General features: G+C 39.6%; 1 protein-coding gene across 2 annotated transcripts in view; it reads right to left on the bottom strand.

Annotated features, from left to right (window-relative positions):
* EIF2AK3 (eukaryotic translation initiation factor 2 alpha kinase 3) overlaps positions 1-24747 on the bottom strand; it is a 93176-nt gene that overhangs the window by 7514 nt on the left and 60915 nt on the right. For both annotated transcript variants that reach the window (XM_060187359.1, XM_060187360.1), the window contains exons 7-14: positions 23698-23838; positions 22965-23087; positions 20646-20863; positions 19896-20008; positions 14802-14924; positions 11582-11731; positions 5858-6632; positions 1631-1798 (exon numbers count right to left, since the gene is read on the bottom strand). In XM_060187359.1, the coding sequence (XP_060043342.1) occupies positions 1631-1798; positions 5858-6632; positions 11582-11731; positions 14802-14924; positions 19896-20008; positions 20646-20863; positions 22965-23087; positions 23698-23838 (1811 nt within the window). The remainder of the gene's footprint in view (positions 1-1630; positions 1799-5857; positions 6633-11581; positions 11732-14801; positions 14925-19895; positions 20009-20645; positions 20864-22964; positions 23088-23697; positions 23839-24747) is intronic.

Here is a 24747-nt window from a genome sequence, read left to right as displayed (position 1 = left end):
TCTTGCCCTTTCCTTTCAATTTCTGTCTGTCCTATCAAATTGAAAATAAAATAAGTGGTCCAGGAGGTGGCGCAGGGATAAAGCTTTGGACTCTCAAGCATGAGGTCCTGAGTTTGATCCCTGGCAGCACATATGCCAGAGTGATGTCTGGTTCTTTCTCTCTCCTATCTTTCTCAATAAATAAATAAAATCTCAAAAGAAATTAAAAAAAAGAAAAGATTAAATTAAATACTTTGAAAAATAATAATTTATACCTTTGTTTTGTTTTGCCTTCCAGGTTATTGCTGGGGCTCTGCGCCTGCACTACGAATCCACTACTCCTGGCGGTTATTTTTTCCTTTTTTCTATTTTATTTGACAGGACAGAAAGAAATTGAGAGGGGAGGGGAGATAGGGAGAAAGAGACACAGACCTGCTTCACCACTGCAGGTGGGGATCAGGGGCTCAAACCTGGGTCCTTCAGCACAGTGATATGTGTACTTAACCAAGTGTGCCACTACCCAGCCCCCTACCTTTTTATTCTTATTTTTCTTTTTTTTCCTACCTTTTCATTATTTATGAGAGAGAGAGAGAGAGACACCACAAAACTGCTCTGCCATCCACAGTGCTTTCCCTGCTGTTATGGTGCTCCCCTGTGGTGTTGGGACATTCTAAGTTTCTGGCTGCTGCCAGGTTCTAGGTTAGAGGATAAACATGCTTTATGCCTTGTGAGATTTGTTGTTGTTGTTTGTTTATTTGCTTAATATTTATTTGTTAATATATGAGAGAGGAAGCAGAGCACCACTCTGGAATGTGAGGTATAGGGCTCAAATCTGGGCCTCATCAATCAAATCTTTTTCAAAAGGAAAAAAGATGTAGGAATTGTATCCTACCTATGTTGTCTGTGGAACACTACATCATTTTTCACAACTTTCAAATTTTATTTTACTGGGCATTAAAAAAAAATTTTTTTTTATAGAGACATCCAGAAATTGAGAGGGAAGGGGTTGATACAGAGGGAGAGAGACAGAGAGACACCTGCAGCTCTGCTTTACCAGTTGTGAAGCTTTCCACCTGCAGGTGGGGTCTGGGGGCTCGAACCTGGGTCCTCGTACATTGTAACATGTGTGCTCAACCAGGTGCACCACCAACTGGCTCCAGATTTAAAAATGTTTTAAACTTTATTTATTTACTAGATAGAGACAGCCAGAAATTGAGGAGAAGGGAGAAACAGAAGGAGAAAGACAGAGAGACATCTGCGGCCCTGCTTCACCACTTGTGAATCTTTTCCCCTGCAGGTAGGGACTGGGGGCTTGAACCTGGGTCCTTACACATGGTAACGTGTTCAACCAGGTGCACCACCACCCAGCCCCTTTACTGGGGATTTTATACAGGATGTGAATGGATACTCTTAGAGCATGTCTAGCTTATTGTCACATTCAATAAAATCCTATATATATATTTTTAAAGACTTAATTTTTTAAATGAGGAAGATAGGAGGAAAGAAAGAACCAGACATCACTCTGGTACACGTGCTACTGGGGACTGAACTTGGGACCTCATGCTTGAGAGTTGGATGCTTATCAACTGCACCACCTCTTGGACCACAGTAAAATCCTATTTTTAATTCAGAATAAAACCAGAAGACTCACCTGCTCTGGACTCATATACAGTTTGGTGCCCACTTGCCCTGTGTGCCTGGCATAAGCTGGCATTGGGGTCAGGACCATCTGCTCTTCCTCATCCTGGTCCATCGCAGTCACTAACCCAAAGTCGCCAACCTTCACAACATCATCCACTGTAAAGAATATGTTTGAAGGCTTAAAAAAAAAAAAAAAGGAACAGACAGAAGCATGATGAATATGTATGTTACAGATAAATGTTCTCAAACATACTTCTCTTTTAAATGGGTTAATATGAATTTAAAAATAATCTGACAATGCTAGACACTACCGTGAGTTTGGAAAAAGGAAGGTAGAAGAGGAAGCTGGCATATATACTGGACACTTATTTAAACCCTTAGAGATTCTCATTTTCTGTGGTCCAGAGTACTCTTCAATACTATTACTTTATATACCCTCCTTAGGTAAACCGCCCTACATTTATTACTTAAGACATAATTATGGGGAGTCAGGTGGTAGTACAGCAGGTTAAGTGCACGTGTTGCAAAGTGCAAGGACCGGAGTAAGGATACAGGTTCAATCCCCTGGCTCCCCACCTGCAGGGGAGTCGCTTCACAGGTGGTGAAGCAGGTCTCAGGTGTCTTTCTTTCCCCCTCTCTGTCTTCCCCTTCTCTCTGTCTCATCCACCAATGACGATGACATCAATAACAACAATAATAACTACAACAACAGTAAAAAAAAAAAAAAAAACAAGAGCAACAAAAGGGAAAATTTAAAAAGAGACATAATTATTATAGCTGAATTAGTAACAACAGCAAATGCTGTATATGCAACGCAATGGGAACCTTTCTAAGCAATTTACTGTTAACTCATGTAATGCTTACAACCTGTTAGTGCCTCATTTCACAGATATGAAAACTCATGTCCAGAAGTAAACTGTCCAAAGTGACCCTGTTAGCATGTGGCAGAGCAGGGACTTAAACCCAGGCAGTCTGGTTTCATGGGGAAAGAACCCAGGTCTCGTTGTTATAAGTCCAACAGTCAGTATAGTTCTTGCCCTACAATAGCTGACCACTCAGTTTGTGTCAAGGACAGCTCTTTTTTTTTCTTTTTCTTTTTTAAAGATTTTATTTATTTATGAGAAAGACAGGAGGAGAGAGAGAACCAGACATCACTCTGGCATGTGTGCTGCCGGGGATCGAACTCAGGACATCATGCTTGAGAGTCCAAAGCTTTATCACTTTGCCACCTCCCAGACCACAAGGACAGCTCTTAACAAGCTTCCACTGCCTCTTCTCACATCCAGATGCTCCCATATACTCCAAGACCTCCATCCTGAGTTACAGACTCCTACACTGTTTACAGACTCTATCTAACCAAATTCCCCATGGGTTCTTCAAACTCATTCCCTGACACAAAATATACCACCTTCACTGATAGTCTACCCCAACCCCTGGTAAAATAAGAGCTATTCCTAACCTTGAAATAAAAAGGAAGCCAATTCACTCATAAGACTGAATTGTATCAGGCTTCAAATCCTGCTAGGAAAACATTTTAAATTCCAAGGTACCATTTTGACCTGGATACAATGAAGTCACTGCAGATAAGAAAAGTCCACAGTAATAAGTTTCTATTCTTTTGGTTGGGGAAATAGCTAAACTGGTAAAAGTATCAAATTCACATGCCTGAGATCTGGGTTTGATCACTGGCATTGCATGTTCACAGAGTGATGGCCTCGTTTCTCTCTCTCCCTGTCTCATGAATTTTCCATACGCAGTAAAATAAACAGGAATAACCATGAAAGACATCGAGAGGCCATAATGCCTTAAATCTCACTCTTCCTTCTCTCTTCTACCTTCTGGTGTCAGCTATTGACTAAACATTGTAATAGAGTAGTTTTGCTCCTTCCCACGCTCCCCCCACCCCCTGACTCTCCAGCATTTATTTCCCCAAGCTTCTATTGCAAGTATCCTGCTGACTTTGGGAAGTCCCTTCTTCCCTGTGAGGTAGTGCTGTGCTTTGTGTGTAGCTGCAATCAAGGACTTCAAGACCTACTTCTATTTTAGAAGAAAATATTATCTCTGAATAGCTTATTTACTGCCTAGAACATAACTGACAATATTTTAAATAAGGAGCCTTGCCATGCATGATACGCTGGGCTCAAGTTCTGGCAGCACACGGGAGTAGCATGGATGGCACCAGGGCAGCTCTACACATGGTGCCCTGGCCAATAGTTTGTGTGGGTTTTTTTTTCAACCCCCTACCTCCCAAATAAGAAATGAAACTATTGAGGAGAGACAGTAGTAACTTACACGCACAAGGCCCTGGTGCCACACTGAAAAGAAAACAAAACCTTAAAATGAACACAAATCTGTCAAGAATGTAAGTTACTTCCATCAGAAAAAAATCTATACACTCACTAAGATGTGAATGTGAATGCTATGACCATATGAAACATGGAAGAAATTGAATAATCACATATCTTCATAGGAAATATATATATTATTATGGCATACAAATCTGCATAAAAGAAAAATCAATCAATTAAACAAACAAAAAAGCCACTTAACTATCTCTCAGACCTGGTGAGATCTATGGGGTTAGGGGATGGATGGGCACATAACTCTGATAGTAGGTATGGTGTGTAATTATACCCCTGAAATCTTGTAATTTTGTAAACTAGTATCAAGTCACTAATAAAAATGAATCATATATATGTATGTATAATTTAGTATATAAATTGTTAAAATATCCAATATCACATATAGTCTGGGAGGTGGCACAGTGAATAAAGTGTTGGGCTCTCAAGCTTGAGGTCCTGAGTTCAATCCCCAACAGCACATGTACCAAAGTGATAATTTGGTTATTTCTCTCTTTCCTCCTATCCCTCTCATTAATAAATAAATATTTAAAAATATATATACAATATCACATATATATTGAAAATAGAAAGCGGGTCGGGCGGTAGCACAGCGTGTTAAGTGCAGGTGGTACAAAGCACAGGGACCGGCATAAGGATCCTGGCTTGAGGCCCCAGCTCCCCACCTGCAAGGGGGTCGATTCGCAAGTGGTGAAGCAGGTCTGCAGGTGTCTGGCTTTCTCTCCCCCTCTCTGTCTTCCCCTCCTCTCTCCATTTCTCTCTGTCCTATCCAACAACAACAGCTATAACAATAATAACAGCCACAACAAGGGCAACAAAATGGGAAAAATAGCCTCCAGGAGTGGATTCATAGTGCTGGCACCAAGCCCCATTGATAACCCTGGAGACAAGAAAAAAAAAAAGAAAGAAAATAGAATTGAAGATTTTAGAGTTGCAAAGCGATCACCTGGCTGACCGATCACTCACCATCTTCCTCCATTTATCTCTTCCCTGTCTTTTCAAAGCTTAAACAACAGCTCAGAAATGAAGAAGACAAAAACCATGGAGAGATGTGTGGTCTGGGAGGTGGCACAGTGGATAAAGCACTGGACTCTCAAGTATGAGGTCCTGAGTTCAACCCCCGCAGCTCATGTACCAGAGTGAGGCTGATTCATTCATTCTCTCTCTCCCCTCCTCCTCTCCCTCTCATTAATAAAATAAAAAGATAAAGCCTTGAAGATATGCCCCAATTCAGAGATGTTACCCATGGCCCCATTCACTAAGCTACTTTGGGGTCCTAAGGGATCATATATAGGGACATTAGTAGCCATAGGAGAAACAAAATGCATCTTTTCATGGTGGATTTTTTTTTCCATTAGAAAGATTGAGAACACTTTTTTACTGTCAAATGAGCAGAAACATGCCATCAAGAAGAAACAAGAATATGTCTAAGAGTCTCAAAACATGAAACTTCTTATTTTTGCTAAAGGCTACATTTGCAGACCTCTCCTCAGCTGGTGAGGTTATGTCAGTTAAAGATTGACAGGCACTGCAATTATTATTTTATTTATTTATTCCCTTTTGTTACCCTTGTTTTTTTGTTGTAGTTATTATTGTTGTTGTTATTGATGTCATTATTATTGGATAGGACAGAGAGAAATGGAGAGAGGAGAAGATAGAGAGGGGAAGAGAAAGATACCCACAGACTTGCTTCACTGCTTGTGAAGCGACTCTCCTGCAGGTGGGGAGCCGGGGGCTCGAACCAGGATCCTTCCGTCAGTCCTTGGGCTTTGTGCCAGGTGCGCTTAACCCACTGTGGTACCGCCCAACTCCCTCAGGCACTGAATTATAAAGCACGGGATTGAGTGCCGTGGGTGTGATGTGCTAGAGATACAGACCTTGAGGTCCCTGTGCATGAGCCCTTTACTGTGCAGAAACTCCACCGCCTCCGCAATCTGCAGGAAGATGTTCAAACACACGCTCCTTTCTCGCTCCTCAATGGTGCAGCGGCTATTCAACCAGTCTTTGAGGTTTTCCTTTCTGCACAACTGCATCTGAATATAAAGGTACACCTTTGGTGAACCGGGCTGGTGTTTTTCCGCCGTGTTTTTTGTGAGGTCTAAACTCAAAGTGGTTGGTCTGGGAGGTGAGATAGACAAAGTCGGTTCAGAAGAAGACTGGCTACTGGAATGCTTGAAAGCACTGAGCTGATGAGCATAATGGCTGCCGATCTGTAATCGGTTGGTTTTGAGTTCTTTACTGGATGCATTGTCACAGCCAGAATCTTCAAACACTATAGAAGATGAGGTTCTTTCTCTTGATCTTACATGAGAAGTCTCAGAAGGACAGAGTTCAAAGGAGTGTCCCTCATCATTGCCATCCACAGTGCCATCTTCCGCATCACAGTCTGTGAGGCAGCTGTCCTGCAGGTGGCAGATTGCATCTACTGACTCACTGCCGTCTCCAGGCTCCGTTCCTGAAAATTCCAGGGGAGAGAACTGGCTCTCAGATGAACTTGTTTGGTCACAGGAAATCCCTACTGAAAAAGACCTGCTTCTCCGTGGTGAAGGAGCTATGATCTCAATATGTTCCTTGGTTGAGAAAGGATACATTCTGCGTATTTTAACGGAGGGTGCATCCATAGGGCTAGGAGAGCTGAGCGGCCAGTCTGTGCTGCATGGGGGAAGAAAGCGAAAGGAATGAGGGTGAATATGTGTTGGTTGGAACATGTGATCTACTTCTGGCTTAAAATCTTTAACTACAAGAAAATCAGTTACTAAATGGCAAAGGGCACACAGGTAAAATAAAACAGGCTGAGATTAGCAATACTACATGCCACATATTCCTTCTGTATACCTTAATTTGAAGGCTTAATTTTATACTTGAAACAATTCTTTGGCACTCTCACACCTGAACAGTAAAAACTTTTTGTAAAAAAAAATAATAATAATTGTTTTCATTATCTTTATTTATTTAATAGAGACTGCCAGAAATTGAAAGGGAGGGAGAGACAGAGAGGGAGAGAGACACCTGCAGGGCTGCTTCACCACTTGTGAAGATTTTCCCCTGCAGGTGAGGACAGGGGGCTTAAATCTGGGTCCTTGCACACTGTAATATGTGCACTCAACCAGGTGCGCCACCACCCAGTTCCAGAAGTAAAAACCTTTATGTAAAACAGTACATAGTTGATAGGGCCTTGAGACAAGGCCACTTTGCTTTGTCCTTCCCCCACAGTTTGGCTCTTTTGGTTGTGTCTGTGAAAGTGTCACTATAACAAGGGCTCTCATGTCACACAATTTCAGGCAGTAGTTGTACTCCAGCTCTTTTGGTAAATAATATATTCATTGTATTTATTTAGTAGTTTTGTTTCGGTTTTGGTGGAACTGGGGCCTGGAATATGAGTGGATTCATCGACCAAGGCTACTTTTCCATTTGGACAGAAAAACAGAAAGACAGTGAGGAAGCTTCCTCCATTGCCAGAACATCTCCCAGGTGGCATCTCCCAGGTGGCATTGGGGCTTGAACCTGGGTTTCATGTCTGGCAATGAAGAAGCCACATTATTGAGTTATCGCTCTTGATCCATTTAATAGTTTTTTTTAAATTTTTTTTATATTTATTTTTATTTTATTTTTTCCCTTTTGTTGCCCTTGTTGTTTTATTATTGTAGTTATTGTTGTTGTTGTTGTTGTTGGATAGGACAGAGAGAAATGGAGAGAGGGAGGGGAAGACAGAGAGGAGGAGAGAAAGATAGACACCTGCAGACCTGCTTCACCGCCTGTGAAGCGACTCCCCTGCAGGTGGGGAGCCGGGGTTCGAACCGGGATTCTTACGCCAGTCCTTGTGCTGTGTGCCACCTGCGCTTAGCCCGCTGTACTACAGCCCGACTCCCGTTTGCTTGTTTTTTTAAAGACGTCTCTTTTTTTTAATATTTATTTACTTATTCCCTTTTGTTGCCCTTGTTTTTTATCATTGTAGTTATTATTCTTGTCGGATAGGACAGAGACAAATGGAGAGAGGAGGGGAAGACAGAGAAGGGGAGAGAAAGACACCTGCAGACCTGCTTCACCACTTGTGAAGCGATCCCCCTGCAGGTGGGGAGCTGGGGGATCAAGCCGGGATCCTTACACCGGTCCTTGAGCTTTGTGCCACCTGTGCTTACCCCATTACGTTACCGCCCAACTCCCAAAGGTGTCTCTTTCTACAGCATACTTGACATTCTCTCTAGGTTATGCTATTTTTTTTCCTCTATGTTGGGAGGATTAATGATTTACATTGACAGTAACTGGTAGTGGGTACATGTGTAACATTTCTCAGTTTTCCGCATAACACCCTAAGTCCCCCCCACCCCGTCTTCTTCTGCCATCATGTTCCAGGACCTGAAGACCCACACACACACACCCTGCCAGCCCAGATTCCTTTACTTTGTTGTAATACATCAGGTCTTTTATATATATGTTATATTTATTTATTTTCTCTTTTGTTGCCCTTTTTTAAATTGTTGTTGTTGTTATTGTTGTTGTTGTTGGATAGGACACAGAGAAACCGAGAGAGGATGGGAAGACAGAGAGGAGGAGAGAAAGATAGACACCTGCAGATCTGCTTCACCACCTGTGAAGTGACTCCCCTGAAGGTGGGGAGCCGGGGGCTCAAACCGGGATCCTCACGCTGGTCCTTGTGCTTCGTGCCATGTGCGCTTAACCCACTGCACTAACGCCCCACTCCCAGTTATATATATTTTTAACTGCAATGTTTTCAAACCATTTATTTTCAAAGGAATTGTGAATTGTGAACTAAGTAAAAGGTTATAGTAAGGCCCTGGCATATAACTCACCCAGTCAAATTTGCACCTAACCATGTGTGAGGCCCTGTGGTAAAGTCCCAGCACCACATGACAGCACCATGGCTGGAACCTGGGAGCTCCATCAACAGAGCCCTAGTCTGTCTGTCTCTCCCTCCCTCCCCCCCTCTACCCTATTAAAAAAGAAGAAAAAATTGGACTCACTAGGCAGACTGAATATGATCAAGAACCTAAGTACATTACCTGATGTCATATATATATATATATATATATTAAAAAGCTACAGAAAAAAATGAATAACAAAAACAGATGAGAAAAAAAATCAACTTGCCACTGAACATATGACTAAAGGTCATTCACAAACATGACAGGGAACAGAAATCTGCTATTTTTCTCTCTTTTTTAATCATTATCTCTTAATTCATAGAAAATGATACCTTGCTCACAAAGACAAAAAATATGTCTTAAAATAAAAACTAGGGAGTCGGGTGGTAGTGCAGTGGGTTAAGCACACGTGGCACAAAGCGCAAGGACTGACGTCAGGATCTCAGTTCGAGTCCCCGGCTCCCCACCTGCAGGGGAGTCGCTTCACAGTCGGTGAAGCGGCTCCCCACCTGCAGGGGAGTCGCTTCACAGTCGGTGAAGCAGGTCTGCAGGTGTCTATCTTTCGCTACTCCTCTCTGTCTCCCCCTCCTCTCTCCATCTCTCTGTCCTATCCAACAACAATGACATCAATAACAACAATAACTACAACAATGAAAAACAACAAGGGCAACAACAACAAAAAAGGAAAATAAATAAATATTTTTTTAAAATAATAATAATAACAGAAAAGACCTAGAATTGCCAAAACAATCTTGAGAAAAAAGAACAGAACTGGAGGCATCACACTCCCAGATCTCAAACTGTATTATAGGGCCATTGTCATCAAAACTGCTTGGTACTGGAACATGAACAGACACACTGACCAGTGGAATAGAATTGAGAGCCCAGAAATGAGGCCCCATACCTATGGACATCTAATCTTTGACAAAGGGGCCCAGACTATTATTACATGGGGAAAGCAGAGTCTCTTCAACAAATGGTGTTGGAAACAATGGGTTGAAACATGCAGAAGAATGAAACTGAATCACTGTATTTCACCAAATACAAAAGTAAATTCCAAGTGGATCAAGGACTTGGATGTTAGACCAGAAACTATCAGATACTTAGAGGAAAATATTGGCAGAACTCTTTACCGCATAAATTTTAAAGACATCTTCAATGAAACGAATCCAATTACAAAGAAGACTAAGGCAAGTATAAACCTATGGGACTACATCAAATTAAAAAGCTTCTTCACAGCAAAAGAAACCACTACCCAAACCAAGAGACCCCTCACAGAATGGGAGAAGATCTTTACATGCCATACATCAGATAAGAGTTTAATAACCAACATATATAAAGAGCTTGCCAGACTCAACAACAAGACAACAAATAACCCCATCCAAACATGGGGGGAGGACTTGGACAGAATATTCACCACAGAAGAGATCCAAAAGGCCGAGAAACACATGAAAAAATGCTCCAAGTCTCTGATTGTCAGAGAAATGCAAATAAAGACAACAACAAGATACCACTTCACTCCTGTGAGAATGTCATACATCAGAAAAGGTAACAGCAGCAAATGCTGGAGAGGATGTGGGGTCAAAGGAACCCTCCTGCACTGCTGGTGGGAATGTAAATTGGTCCAGCCTCTGTGGAGAACAGTCTGGAGAACTCTCAGAAGGCTAGAAATGGACCTACCCTATGACCCTGCAATTCCTCTCCTGGGGATATATCCTAAGGAACCCAACACATCCATCCAAAAAGATCTGTGTACACATATGTTCTTGGCAACACAATTTGTAATAGCCAAAACCTGGAAGCAACCCAGGTGTCCAACAACAGATGAGTGGCTGAACAAGTTGTGGTATATATACACAATGGAATACTACTGAGCTGTAAAAAATGGTGACTTCACCGTTTTCAGCCGATCTTGGATGGACCTTGAAAAAATCATGTTGAGTGAAATAAGTCAGAAACAGAAGGATGAATATGGGATGATCTCACTCTCAGGCAGAAGTTGAAAAACAAGATCAGAAAAGAAAACACAAGTAGAACCTGAAATGGAATTGGCGTATTGCACCCAAGTAAAAGACTCTGGGGTGGGTGGGGGGGAGAATACAGGTCCATGAAGGATGATAAATGACATAGTGGGGGTTGTGTTGTTAAATGGGAATCTGGGAAATGTTATGTATGTACAAACTATTGTATTTACTGTTGAATGTAAGATATTAATTCCCCAATAAAGAAATAAATTTTAAAAAATAAAAATTAAATTAAATTAATAATAATAATAAAATAAATAAAAACTAGTTTTTTGGGGCCAGGTGGTGGTGCACCTGGTTGAGCGCACATAACAGTGTGCAAAGACCCAGGTTACTTCAGGAGCAGTGAAGCAGGTCTAGAGGTGTCTCTCTTCCTCTCTATCTCCCCCCCTTCCTCTCAATTTCTGGCTGTCTCTATCAAATCAATAGAGATAATTTCTTAAAAACTAGTTTTTAAATTATCTTTATTCAATGGATAGAGACAGCCAGAAATTGAGAAGGGGGGACAGACAGAGAGAGAGAGAGAGAGAGACATCTGCAGCCCTGCTTTACCACTCAAGAAGCTTTCCCCCTGCAGGTGGGGACTTGGGACTTGAACCTAGGTCCTTGTGCACTGTAACATGTGCACTCAGCCAGGGGTACCACTACCCAGCCCTAAAAAACTAGTTTTTAAGTCTGCGTCTAACAGTGTTACCTTTCATCTTTCAACCAGATTTCATCCATTTTTTCTTGCCACTTCTCTGGTGGTGTTTCTAACCAAGCATTGAAGTATCGGACAATTCCTGGGTGTTCAAGCTTGGCTAAGGCTTTAACTTCTCGCATTACCTTTTCCCGAGCCAGCTCCCTGAAACATGAGGAAGAAGATATTGAAGAAGTAATTTACTGTATCCAGTGACGACAAGTAATAAAATAAAGACCAGAGGAAGGATCCTGGTTCGAGCCCCCGGCTCCCTGTCTGCAGGGGAGTCACTTCACAGGTGGTGAAGCAGGTCTGCAGGTGTCTTATCTTTCTCTCCCCCTCTCTGTCTTCCCCTCCTCTCTCCATTTCTTTCTATCCTATCCAACAACGACAACATCAATAACAGCAACAATAAAAGCAAGGGCAACAAAAGGGAATAAATAAATAAATAAATAAATAAATATTTTTTAAAAAGAAAATACATGCATTTTACTATTTTTATTCTTCTAGGAAGAAGTGTTATAGGCCCATCTATTGCCTCGTTCAAATAAAGTGTTCCTGAATGATTAAAAATGACCACAGGTCCTTAAATATGGTTGCTTAGTGGGCCAGGGAGTGGCACAGTGGGTACAACGCTGGCGGTGAGTGTATGAGATCCTGAGTTTGGTCCTCAACATCACATGTAACAGTGATGCTCTCTGTCTTCACATATATATGTATGATTAATCAAAACTTCTTTCTTTAAAAACATATTATTTGGGGGGACATTGGTGGTGGTGCAGCCAGCTGAGCAGACACAGTTCAGTGTACAAGGACCAGGGTTCAAACCCCCAGCTGCCACCTGCAGTAGGGAAGCTTTGCAAGTGGTAAAACAGTGTTGCATGTGTCTCTTTCTCCCCTCTCCATCTCTGCTTCTCTTTTCCATTTTTCTCTGTTGTATCCAATTAAGAAATAATAAATAAAATCTAAAATTTTTTTTTATCTTTATTTATTTTATAGAGGTAGTGAGAAATTGAGAGGAAAGGGGATATGTAGAGAGAGAGAGAGACCTGCAGCACTGCTTCACTACTTGTGAAGCTTTCCCCCTGCAGGTGGGGACCAGGGGCTTGAACCCAGGTCCTTGTGCATTGTAACATGTGCGCTCAACCAGGGATGTCACCACCCAGCCCCATAAATAATTTTTTTTTTAAATATTTAATTCTTAGGAGGCCAGGCAGTGGTATACCCTATGCCCAAGTACTCAGGTTTGAGCCCCTGCTCCCAACCTGCAGGGGCAGAGGAAGCTTCAGTGCGCAATGAAGCAGGTCTGCAGGTGTCTATCTTTCTCTTATCTTCCACTCCCCTCTCAATTGCTATCTGTCCTGTAAAATAAATAAACAAATGAAGGATTAAAAAAATATTCTTAGTGTTTGGTTATCATTTCCAAAATTTTTTTTTGAATAGTTTGTCACAAGACTGTAAGATTACAGTGTATAGTTTCATGCCACATTCACCACCATAGTTCTGTATCCCCACTCTCCCACCTGCCAACGATAACCACCAGAGTTCTCAAAAGCCGTACAGTCTGCTTGCTTGGTAAAAAAAAAATAATAAAATAAATAAAAAAATATATATATATAGCCTCAAAGATGGTATACCAAAGAAAGGAACTAGTTCAGCAGTATTCAAGCCCAGGCCTGTGTGCCTCTCTGTTAGACAGAATATTTAACTACCTTTTACAAGAACACTAAGGCAATTACTGAATAGTTGGAATCCAAACAAGCTTTCTGTTAGACAGAGAAGACAGTATTACTGAAAAGCTATCATCTTTCTCTCTTTCTTCCTTCCTTTCTATCTTTCTCTTTCTTCTTTATTTAAACCTGCTATCTTTTTTTAATTTTATTTATTCCCTTTTGTTGCCCTTGTTGTTTTATTGTTGTAGTTATTATTGTTGTTGTCATTGTTGTTGGATAGGACAGAGAGAAATGGAGAGAGGAGGGGAAGACAGAGAGGAGGAGAGAAAGATAGACACCTGCAGACCTGCTTCACCGCCTGTGAAGTGACTCCCCTGCAGGTGGGGAGCCGGGGCTTGAACCGGGATCCTTATGCCAGTCCTTGTGCTTTGCGCCACATGCGCTTAACCTGCTATGCTACAGCCCGACTCCCTAAACCTGTTATCTTAAACATCACATTGTCTTAAGTGATAAATTGTGCTCATAGGAATACAAAAAAAGGGATGCAACAGGTTAAATTGTACTGTATTGAAACTATGCTGCCAATGAAATAAATTTGTGACTAGAAAAAATAGCACGAGTAGATACTCTATAATGTGAACAGTACAGCCACTGTGGGATAAAGAAGAAAAAACAATTTTTAATGCTTTTCCTTATTTTTCACAATAATAAAGACTTTTTAATTGACAATATATTTTACTTTATTTTATTTTATTTTTGCTTCCAGGGTTATTGCTGGGGCTCACTCAGTGCCTGCACCATGAATCCACTGCTCCTGGAGGCCATTTTTTCCCTTTTTTTTTGTTGCCCTTGTTGTTGTAGCCTCATTGTGGTTATTATTATTGTTATTGTAGATGCCGTTTGTTGTTGGATAGGACAGAGAGAAATGGGGAGAGGAGGAGAAGACAGACAGGTGGAGAGAAAGATAGACACCTGCAGACCTGCCTCACTGCCTGTGAAGCGACTCCCCTGCAGGTGGGGAGCGGGGGTGGGGGGGTGAACCGGGATACTTATGGCGGCCCTCGCGCTTTGTGCCACGTGCGCTTAACCCATTGCGCTATCCCGACGACCTATTATTTTATTTTTTAACCAGAGCACTGGTCAGCTCTGGCTTATGGTGGTGCGGGGGACTGAACCTGGGACTTTGGAGTCTTAGGCATAACAGTTTGTTTGCATAACCATTATGCTATCTATCGCCACCCAATCGACAATATTTATTGAAGTCTAATGTTATGGTTCACTATGGAGAAGACCTGAGTTGCTAAGAATTTTTAAAAAGGGACAGATTTTGAAAAGCAGACTTGAAATATACTTTTAAGTATATTATATACTAAGCAATCAAAAGAGATACGCCTTTTAAAAAGCTAGTTACCTAGTAGCATTTAAAATGTAAGATTTAAAAGGTGAGAAACTGTTTTCTATAGTCTCTATGAAGCATAGTAAGGAGGAAATATTGGCTGTGAAATTAGATAGCATAGTGCCAATTTCAAGTTTACTGAAAGTACCATCCATTCATTCATTACCTGTTGGGGAGACGAATTCTCTTGATGGCATAATTGCAGTCATCTACTTTGTTTCTAGCTTCAAAGACAACTCCAAATCCACCACGACCCATGCACTGGACCGGTTCAAAATCTGTTAAATATCTTTTGGGGGGAAAAGGGGGTGGAGGGGGTAAGGGCATATGTTAATCTTTACAAATAATATAAAAATTTGAAGCAAGGTATAGTAATCAGTGCCAGCCACCTTAATCTTTTTTTTTTTTTTTAAGTGTATAGCTTTCACTCACTCTACTAATAGCATTCTTTGTTTTCCTGTTGGTATAAATAAAGCAAACATATTCTACAATTCTCCCCAATAAGTTCCTACAAAGTAAAAAAAGCTTCTCCTGGGGCTGGGTGGTGAGGAACCTGATTGAGCACACATGTTACAATGTGCAAGGGGCTGAGGTCAAGTCCCCAGTTTCTTCTACCTGCCAGGGGAAAGCTTTGTAAACAGTGAAGCAGTGCTACCGGTGTCTCTCCCTTTCTCTCCCCCTTTTTGCCTTCCCCTCCCCTCTCAATTTCTCTCTGTCTCTATCAAATAAATAAATGAAATATTTAAATTTTACAAAAGCTTCTGCTACCCCCAGTAAAGGGGAAAAAAAGAATTTGAAGGAAAAAAAAATCTTTCATTGAGACAAACTAAGAGGTACTTTCTGTAAAGTATGTAAGTGTGATATGTACTTTACAGATCTCAATTTAAAAAATCACTAACTTCTAAAAAAAAAAAAAAGCTTCTGCTTAATTGGGAACCACTAGTTCTTACAACTGTGCTGCCAATTTATCTAGTCAATACTTTCCATCAGCTGCCAAATATCCTACCCATAATTCTCTAATCTTTTATGCCTGTCCTGTGGCACTCTATATTCAATCAGAAAAGGTGTTCATGGGACAGGTCAGTGGGTTGAGCACACACATTACAATGAGCAAGGACACATGTTCAAACCCCAAGCTGCCAACTGCAAGAGGGAACTTTCATAAGCCATGAAGCAGAGTTGCAGGTATCTCTCTTTCTCTTTCCTTATCTCCTTTTCCTTCTCAATTTCTCTCTGTCCTATTAAATAAATAATTAAAAATAGAAAATTATTTTAAAATGTATTCATTAATTTAATTTTATGACAGAAAGACCCCAAAGCACTGTTCTGCCATTCATGATGTTCTGTTTGTTTTTGTCTTCTTTGTGTTCATATGATGCCAGGGATTTAAAACCAGGGCCTCATGCTCTGGGTTTGGAGGCCCAGGTACTGTCTCAGATGCTCTGTTCAGTCACCTCCCTGGCCCCAGAAAATAATTTCAATGAATACTATTTACATTTCAGTTACTTTTTAGCCAGAACTCTTTCTAGGAACTAAAGATGTCTGAAGCAAACTGGGTTGGCTCACAAGTCAGTTTGCTCATTACTGAAGGTACTGAGATCAAAGCTTAACTCACATACTATTCCAGCCAACTTGGACCAGATTTCTCACAACTTTGGGGTTTTACTGTTGATGTTACTTGCTCTATGGGACATCCTAAAACTTTGCACTCTTTCCAGACCCCTATAGCAATGTTTTGTTGTTGTTGGTTTGCTTGTTTGTTTGTGTCCAGGGTTATGGCTGGGGCTCGGTGCCTGCACTACAAATCCACTGCTCCTGGCCCTGGCAGCCATCGTTTCTCCATTGTTGTTGTTATTGTTGATGTTGTTGTTAGATAAGACTAAGAAAAATTGAGGAGGGGAAAACAGAGAGGGGAGAGAGAGGGAGGGAGAGAGAGGGGGAGGAAGAAAGACACCTACAGACGTGCTTCACCACTTGTGAAGAGAGACCCCCTGCAGGCCAGGGTCTCGAACCAGGAACTTTGAGCCAGTCCCTGTGCTTAGCACTATGTATACTTAACCCAGTGTGCTAACACCAGGCTCTCGCGATGTTCTCATAGAACTTTACATGTAGTATTTTGAACTATTTAAACTTAATATTGTGCAGACTTTTATATGCAGCTTAAATATAGGACATCATTTTTGTTTCTATTTCTATTTTCAGAGCATGGGCTTGCCCAGTAAACAGGAAATCTAGTAAATATCTGTTGAACGACATAAAAACTAGTAAAAGAATCTGTGCCTGTTGTGAAAGTTGTTTTCCAGCTATATCGGGGGTGAATTAGCCGATCGCTGGTGTCCCTAATAAGGACAAGTTTATTACTCTACGATTTGCACGCCTATCAATTAAGTAGTTGGCTCAGCTGCTCAGAACATGGAGTGAAAGAGAAGAAATAGTCCCAACCCTCCGTGGACCAATTACTTTCACAAAGAATGAGGAGTAATATTCTGTATCCCTAAAAATAACTACTCACAGTACTTCAATACAAATTTATCTTTCCAACTGCAAAAACCCTTGAAATGCATGTCCTACCCCTAGTCAGCCTATTGAGTCACCTGCTGTATTAAGAAAAACACATGAATGAAAACCGCTATGTCTTCTGAAAAATCACATAATTATAGATACAAGTGCCATCTGCCTAAAGTCACAGTTGATAGATAACAACACTGGGATTTGAATTCATGACTGACTTCAGAGCTCTGTTCTTGTAATGCTCATAACACAGTAGCCATCCAATAAATATTGCTATTGTTGGAAAATTCCTCTGTCTTAAGAGCAAGCAGCTATAATCTTCATGTTGAAAAAAGGTAAAAGGAAAGTAAGTTGAATTTGACATCAGAGTACTTTTTTTTCAGTTCTCTCCACAAAAACCTTACTTACCATCTCACTTCTCCTACCTTAGATATGCTAGACCTGTAGCTAAGTCTTAATTCATTCTTTAAAATTCAATTAAAATGTGATCTTATACATGAAGTTTTGAATCATCACAACCAGACTGAATGACTTAGCTCCTGGTCTTTTTCATAGATGTTTCTGTTTTACTCTGTATTAACAACCTCAAAGACTTTAAGTTCCTCCAAAGTAGGTCCAGTCTTTTCATTTCTCCTAAAGAAATAAAAATCATTGGCGCAAAGTGCAAGGACCATCAAAGGATCCCGGTTAAAGTCCTTGGCTCCCCACCTGCAGGGGAGTTGCTTCACAATCGGTGAGGCAGGTCTGCAGGTGTCTTTCTCTCTCCCTTCTCTGTCTTCCCCTCCTCTTTCCATTTCTCTCTGTCCTATCCAACAACGACAATAATAACCACAACAATAAAACAACAAGGGCAACAACAGGGAATGAATGAATAAATAAATAAATAAATATTTAAAAAAGAAATAAAAATTGTGTCCTGCATGCTGTCACGCAGAGCAGATGTGAATGAATGGAATATAGAATGAGTTCTACTCCAATAATGTTCAGGCCCTCATTTTCTCCCTGTCAGCTGAGGTGGCTACAACCTCTAATATACTAATCAGTAGCTCTATCATCATCTGTTTCCACCTTGTGAATTCCACTTGGCAAACGAAATTTGTAGCTAAGACAATTTACCTATATAAAATTCTCCATTTTTGATAGTAAACTATGAACTTAGAACAATTAAGTACACAGATTTAAGAAAACAAACACCTATATTTTAGCTGTGATTTTTAAAAATCTTTTGTCATAAAATCTTTACCCTAGATATTAAACATTATGGTCCAATAGCTTTTCTTTGTCTCCCTATCAACTAAATGCCGAGTATGATAACAGAAGCAAAAAAAATGAAGCAAAAAGCTGGGAAATGTGAAATATAAATCAAAGCACTACTTCCTGTGCCACAAAGCATCAACCTGTATACCTGACAAACTGCTAAAAATTCTCTACTTCCATTTTACTTCAAAATCATTTGAATTACTTATTATTGTTATTATTATTTTAGGTAACCCATCTCCGTCTTCTGCCTTAAAACATCTCCTTGCAGGAGTCAGGCACAGCAGGTTAAGTGCAGGTGGCACAAGGACTGGCGTAAGGATCCAGGTTCGAGCCCTTGGCTCCCCACCTGCAGGGGAGTCGCTTCACAGGCAGCGAAGCAGGTCTGCAGGTGTCTATCATCTTCCCCTCCTCTCTCCATTTCTCTCTGTCCTATCCAACAATGATGACAACAGTAACAACAATAACAACTACAACAATAAAAAACAAGGGCAACAAAAGGGAAAATAAATAAATATTTTAAAAAATTAAAAATATCAAAAGCCATCTCTTTGCCACACTTTTTTTACTTCTTATTCTAGACAGAATAAAGAAGAAATGCATAATTAATGATTACGTGATATCTAAACCTTCCTATCACATTCTGGTAACACACTCATTATTATTTAGTATTGCTAATGCTAAATTTCGTGGTAGATTCTCAATAATCAAGTCATTTGAATAAGAACTTGGTGACTGGGCATGGGAATAGATAGCATAATGGTTATACAAACAGACTCTCAAACCTGAGGCTCCAAAGTCCCAGGTGCAATCTCCCTGCATCACCATAAGCCAGAGCTGTGCAGTGCTCTGGTAAAATTTAATTAAATTAATAAAAATAATTTGGTGACAAAAATTCTAAATATCACCCAATTTCTATCCATTTTAGTAACACATCCCTTTAAGAAAATTTAAACTGAGGCTTAAGTTTGTTTTATTTACATAGATATTTACACACTAAAAAAAAAATTTTTTTTTTTTCAACCAGAGCACTGCTAAGCTTTGACATATGGTAGTGCTTAGTGCTAAGGACTGAATCTGGAACTTTTTGTGCATGAAAGGGTTTTTCTGGGTTTTTTGTTCATTTCCAGTCATTATCCTATCTCCCCAAGCCATAAATCAATTTTTAAAAAAGTAAGCAAGATCTTATTTTAGAGGCTATATACCACTACCACTCCATCCCCCAGGGCTATCCAGCTGCATGCCTGCAGGATCCTCTGCTCTGCTCCTGTTGGTCTCTCCTTGTTTTGTTTTGTTTTGTTTTGATAGAGGGTACAAGACAAAGAGGGAGAAAGAAATAGCTTATGAAGCTTCCCCCAAACAAGTGCTCCCATATTAGGCAAAGGCCTCAATCCCAGGTCCTTGCAGATGTGTGGTAAAGTGTGAGCTCTCTCCCAGCCCCTGCTGTTTCTTTGATTCAGTTTTGCCACCAGAAACTACAACACAGACTCACCGTGATACATATCCAGAATTTTTAATGTCATTCCAGCTACTGTCATTAGCCTCTCCATTTATAGAATCATACTTATTTTCAGTTTGACACTGGGTTTCAGATTCCTTTCTTTGCTGATAAAATGAGGAAGAAAAAAAGTCACTACTTATACAAAGCTAACAATCTTAGACTAAAAGTAACATTGAAAAATAAACAATATTGAGAAAATATAAGCATTATAAGAATGTATAAAATAGCATTTTCTTTGATAAAGGAAACTAAAGAGTCAGGGTGGAATCCAGACTGCAACGGGGTGAAAAGGGAATAGAAGTAAAGACATGGAAATCAATGTACAGGCAACCAAGATTTCATCATAAAACTTAAGCAACTGTGCCATATAGCTCCCCACCACACACACATAATACATTTTTAAAAAAATATTTATTTATTTATTCCCTTTTGTTGCCCTTGTTTTATTGTTGTAGTTATTATTGCTGTTGTTACTGATGTCGTTGTTGTTGGATAGGACAGAGAGAAATGGAGAAAGGAGGGGAAGACAGAGAGGAAGAGAGAAAGATAGGTACCTGCAGACCTGCTTCACCGCTTGTGAAGCGACTCCCCTGCAGGTGGGGAGCCAGGAGCTGGAACCGGGATTTGGTTGCGCTTTGCACCACATGCGCTTAACCCACTCCGCTACCGTAGCCCAACTCTCATAATACATTTTCTATACTCTCAACACTGAAATAAACTAGATTCAAAACAATGTCTTACTCTGTGATGATGAGGATGGAAAAGTCTGCGCACAATAAAAGTTGTTGCTATGATACAAAACAGGATAGTTCCAACAATTTCTTTCCACCAGTGTAAGAGAAGGACAGGGTCTTTCTTGCGGATGTTCTTGTAATTGTGGTTGTCAAGAAACCGGACTGTGATCTGGGTGCTCCGTTTACTCCTCTCCCTCTTGTAGTAGGGCAGGTAGTAACCATTGTCTGCAAAAACAAACATCCGCGTGTTTTTTTTAAATAAGCCAATACAATGTTTTTTTTCTTTCTTGTTAATAAATTCTGGAAAGAATTGGACACTGCCTAAGCTCCTTCAGAGATTTTAAACTTCCCTTGAATTTTATATCAATAAAATTTCAAATTTGAGCCATTAAAATAACTCACTTGGGTAGTACTTTACCAAGTTCCACTGGTGCTATAGTATCTTTTACTCTCTGACTGTCCTATCTAGGAAAAAAAAAAAGTTCTTCTTAATTTTAGGTAACTCGGTGACTAAAGTGTTAGACTCTCAAGAATGAGGTAGTGAGTTCAATCCCCAGCATTACCTGTGCCATAATGATGCTCTGATTCATTCTGATACTCTGAGTAATTAATAAATAAATTAATCTTAGTATTTTTTAAATTTCAGATTTTAATATTAATCATTCTTCACAAGCTGGAAAGAAAATATGTCCATTATGGTCTTTGTTTCGTTTCAGGTTGCCACAATGAATTTGTCCTAAAAAGTAACCTTTAAAATGTACATATACACACACACACACACACACACACACACACACACACATACACACATATATATTATGAGACAGAAAGACCAGTATACTGTTCAGTTATTGTATTGCTGAGATCAAACCATGGCCTCACATGTACAAAGTCTCTCCTCTTTGTCATATATTCTGTATCATGTGAGCAGATCACACAATTCTGTCTTACCCTGTATTTTGATAACTATCAGATAAAAGATTGTTTTCTCGTTCAAAGCCCTCTGCTTTCATCTATTTGAATTATTTTTTTTAAAAAATATGTATCCCCTTTTGTTGCCCTTGTTGTTTTATTGTTGTAGTTATTATTGATGTCATTGTTGTTGGATAGGACAGAAAGAAATAGAGAGAGGAGGGGAATACAGAGAGGGGGAGAGAAAGATACCTGCAGACCTGCTTCATCACTAATGAATCGACTACCTTGCAGGTGGGGAGCTGGGGGCTCAAACCGGAATCCTTCCGCCGGTCCTTGCTTTGCGCCACGTCCGCTTAACCCGCAGCGCTACCACCCGACTCCCTATTTGAATTCTTAAATAACTTCCCGGCTCTAGCAACTAGGATAAATGATGCGGAGTATATGGTTTTGTCTATTTGAGGGTTTTTTGTTTTTTCCCTATTGTTGAAAACACTTTCAAATCAGAATCTAGCCCAGTTTTAAATATACATAAGTATGTTTGATGCCAAGTTTCGTCTATTCTTGACTGAGGACAAAATGTAAATAACCTCGTTTTATCACATTTTCATATAGCTCTAAGGGATATCTATATAGCTTGATATATAGATTGTATCAAATATGCTGATAATTAAGAGTATTAATTAATATGCTGATAAATTAATAATATGCTGATACACTAATTAATAATAATATGCTGATAAATTATTATTAATTAATTTATCAGTATATTATTATGCTGATAAATTAATAATATGCTGATAAATTAATTAATATGCTGATAAATTAATATGCTGAGTATTAATTAATATGCTGATAATTAAGAGTATTAATTACAAGAACTGTATCGCACCAAAGTAAAAGAATACAGGTCCAATAAGGATTTAGAGGACCTAGTGGGGGTTGTATTGTTATATGAGAAACTGGGGAATGTTACGCATGTACAAACTATTGTACTTACTGTTGAATGTAAAACATTAATTCCCCAATAAAGAAATAAAAAAAAAAAAAAGAACTAAAGTTTACTTAATAGTTACCAGCAGCAGACACAGTGTTTAAGACTCTATGTACATTACCTTATTTAGATTCCATAATGGTCCAACAGATACTAAGTTACTATCCTTGTTTTCTGGATGCAAGTACTGAGACAGGGCTGTAGATAATGTCCAAACTACCTAAACAAACTGGAATGTGAACTCTGCTTGTGGGTTCAGTTTGACTTTGGGTGTTATACCTTTGACTACCATATTGCTTCCCAAGATAATTTATCATATATATATATATATATATATATATATATATAACATTTAATTAATAAGTTTAAATATATATTATTAAAACTCAGCATTTTCAACCCAAGAGTAATCATACTTACCATATGGGTACTGCAGGATTGAAAGTGCACCATTACTGTACTCTTCATGAGAAAACTTATCATTACTAAGACATTTGTCAAATTCATCAGACCCTACCAACACAGGAGTTCTGGAAGGAGAATCTAAAAGAAAAGGGTGAAATCTTAACTGTTACATCCTTAATGAAAGCATATGTGCTTCATTCATACATTCAAAAAACAGATAGTTCAACCACAGTTCAGTTCAGCTATGTAAGTTAAACAAATTGTTCGTGGTCCTTTCTTTTGAAAAGCAAGTCTTGTAGAGAAAATGAGTTATCTAAGCAAGTAATTAAAATATAATTTGTGATAAAAATCATATACCAAGTATGCAAAATAGCTACTAGGTGAAGTAGTATTTGAACTCAATGCAAGCAGCTCAAAGAATGATATAATGAGTATATTTTCCACAAATTTTTTCTACAAATATTCTTAATATAAGTATGTTAAGAGCTAAATAGTAGTTATACACGGTGAATGAATGGTTACATTTTTCTTAAATGTATAGAGAAATATTTATCAACATTATTTCTTTTGAATCAACTAGTACTTCAATGAAATCATGTTCTAAATGATCATTAAAAGTCATTAGCCTCTTAAATAACTTTCTACTTTAGCAGAAAATACAATATATAGTAGCTTTGATCTTTCAGATATTGAAAACTAGGCCCCTGAACCACTTAATAATATTTATAAACATTTACAATTCACTTACGAATTAAGGGTTTCCATTTGATTGTTGGCAAAGGAATAATTGCATTTTCACTATTAACAGATTCCAAGGCCTTGGGACTTGTAGGAAACTTTTCTGAAATTCTGACAGATGACTGCATATACAGCTGCCCTCTGTACATTCCTAAGTCAACCAGAACATTATTGATTATGTTTACAATCAAGCACTGATGATTTTTTTTCCAAAAAGGTTATTTTAGATTTAGTAAAACCAAATAATCTATTCTCTTTTTTCTTTAATACTTATTTATTTATTGGACAGAGACAAAATTGAGAAGGGAAGGGGAGATAAAGAAATATACCTTCATCACTCATGAAGCTTTCCCCCTTCAGGTGGGGACCAGGGGCTTGAACCCAGGTCCTTGGGCACTGTAATATGAGCACTTAACCAAGTGTGACACCACTTGGCCCCTCTGAGTTATCTCTTCATGTGCAGCATAGCACTTCTCAAAGAATCATGCCCTCAGCACTCAAATTATTTATTTATTTATTTGCTTATTTATTCCCTTTTGTTGCCCTTGTTGTTGGATAGGAGAGAGAGAAATGGAGAGAGGAGGGGAAGACAGAGAAGGGGAGAGAAAGACAGACACCTACAGATCTGCTTCACCGCTTGTGAAGCGACTCCCCTGAAGGTGAGGAGCCAGGGGCTCGAACTGGGATCCTTACACCTGTCCCTAAGCTTTGCGCCACATGCACTTAACCTGCTGCGCTACCGCCCAACTCCCAGCACTCCAATTTGGGTACCCAAAAGTTATTCACCAAGGTGAGTGTGAGAAGTGGGGAGGGCGGTAGAGATAAATACAAGGCCTGTACAATGTTTCTCAGTGAATAATAGCATACTTCAGTAACTACTTGAAAACTTCAACCAGTGGGAAAAGTCAAAAGTGATTAGACATTGTATTCTTATGAACAAAGCGTACATGAAGTCACTTTCCTTAAGAAACCCTCACTGTATGTAATTCCAGAGAAACTGCAAGCACCTCCATCATGCTCTTGGCGCCATCATGCGTATTAAGCCACATGTTATTTTCTC

Source organism: Erinaceus europaeus, chromosome 3 (genome assembly GCF_950295315.1).
Source record: "Erinaceus europaeus chromosome 3, mEriEur2.1, whole genome shotgun sequence".
In the NCBI taxonomy this organism is placed as follows: domain Eukaryota; kingdom Metazoa; phylum Chordata; class Mammalia; order Eulipotyphla; family Erinaceidae; genus Erinaceus; species Erinaceus europaeus.
This window is presented reverse-complemented; position numbering and strand designations above follow the sequence as displayed.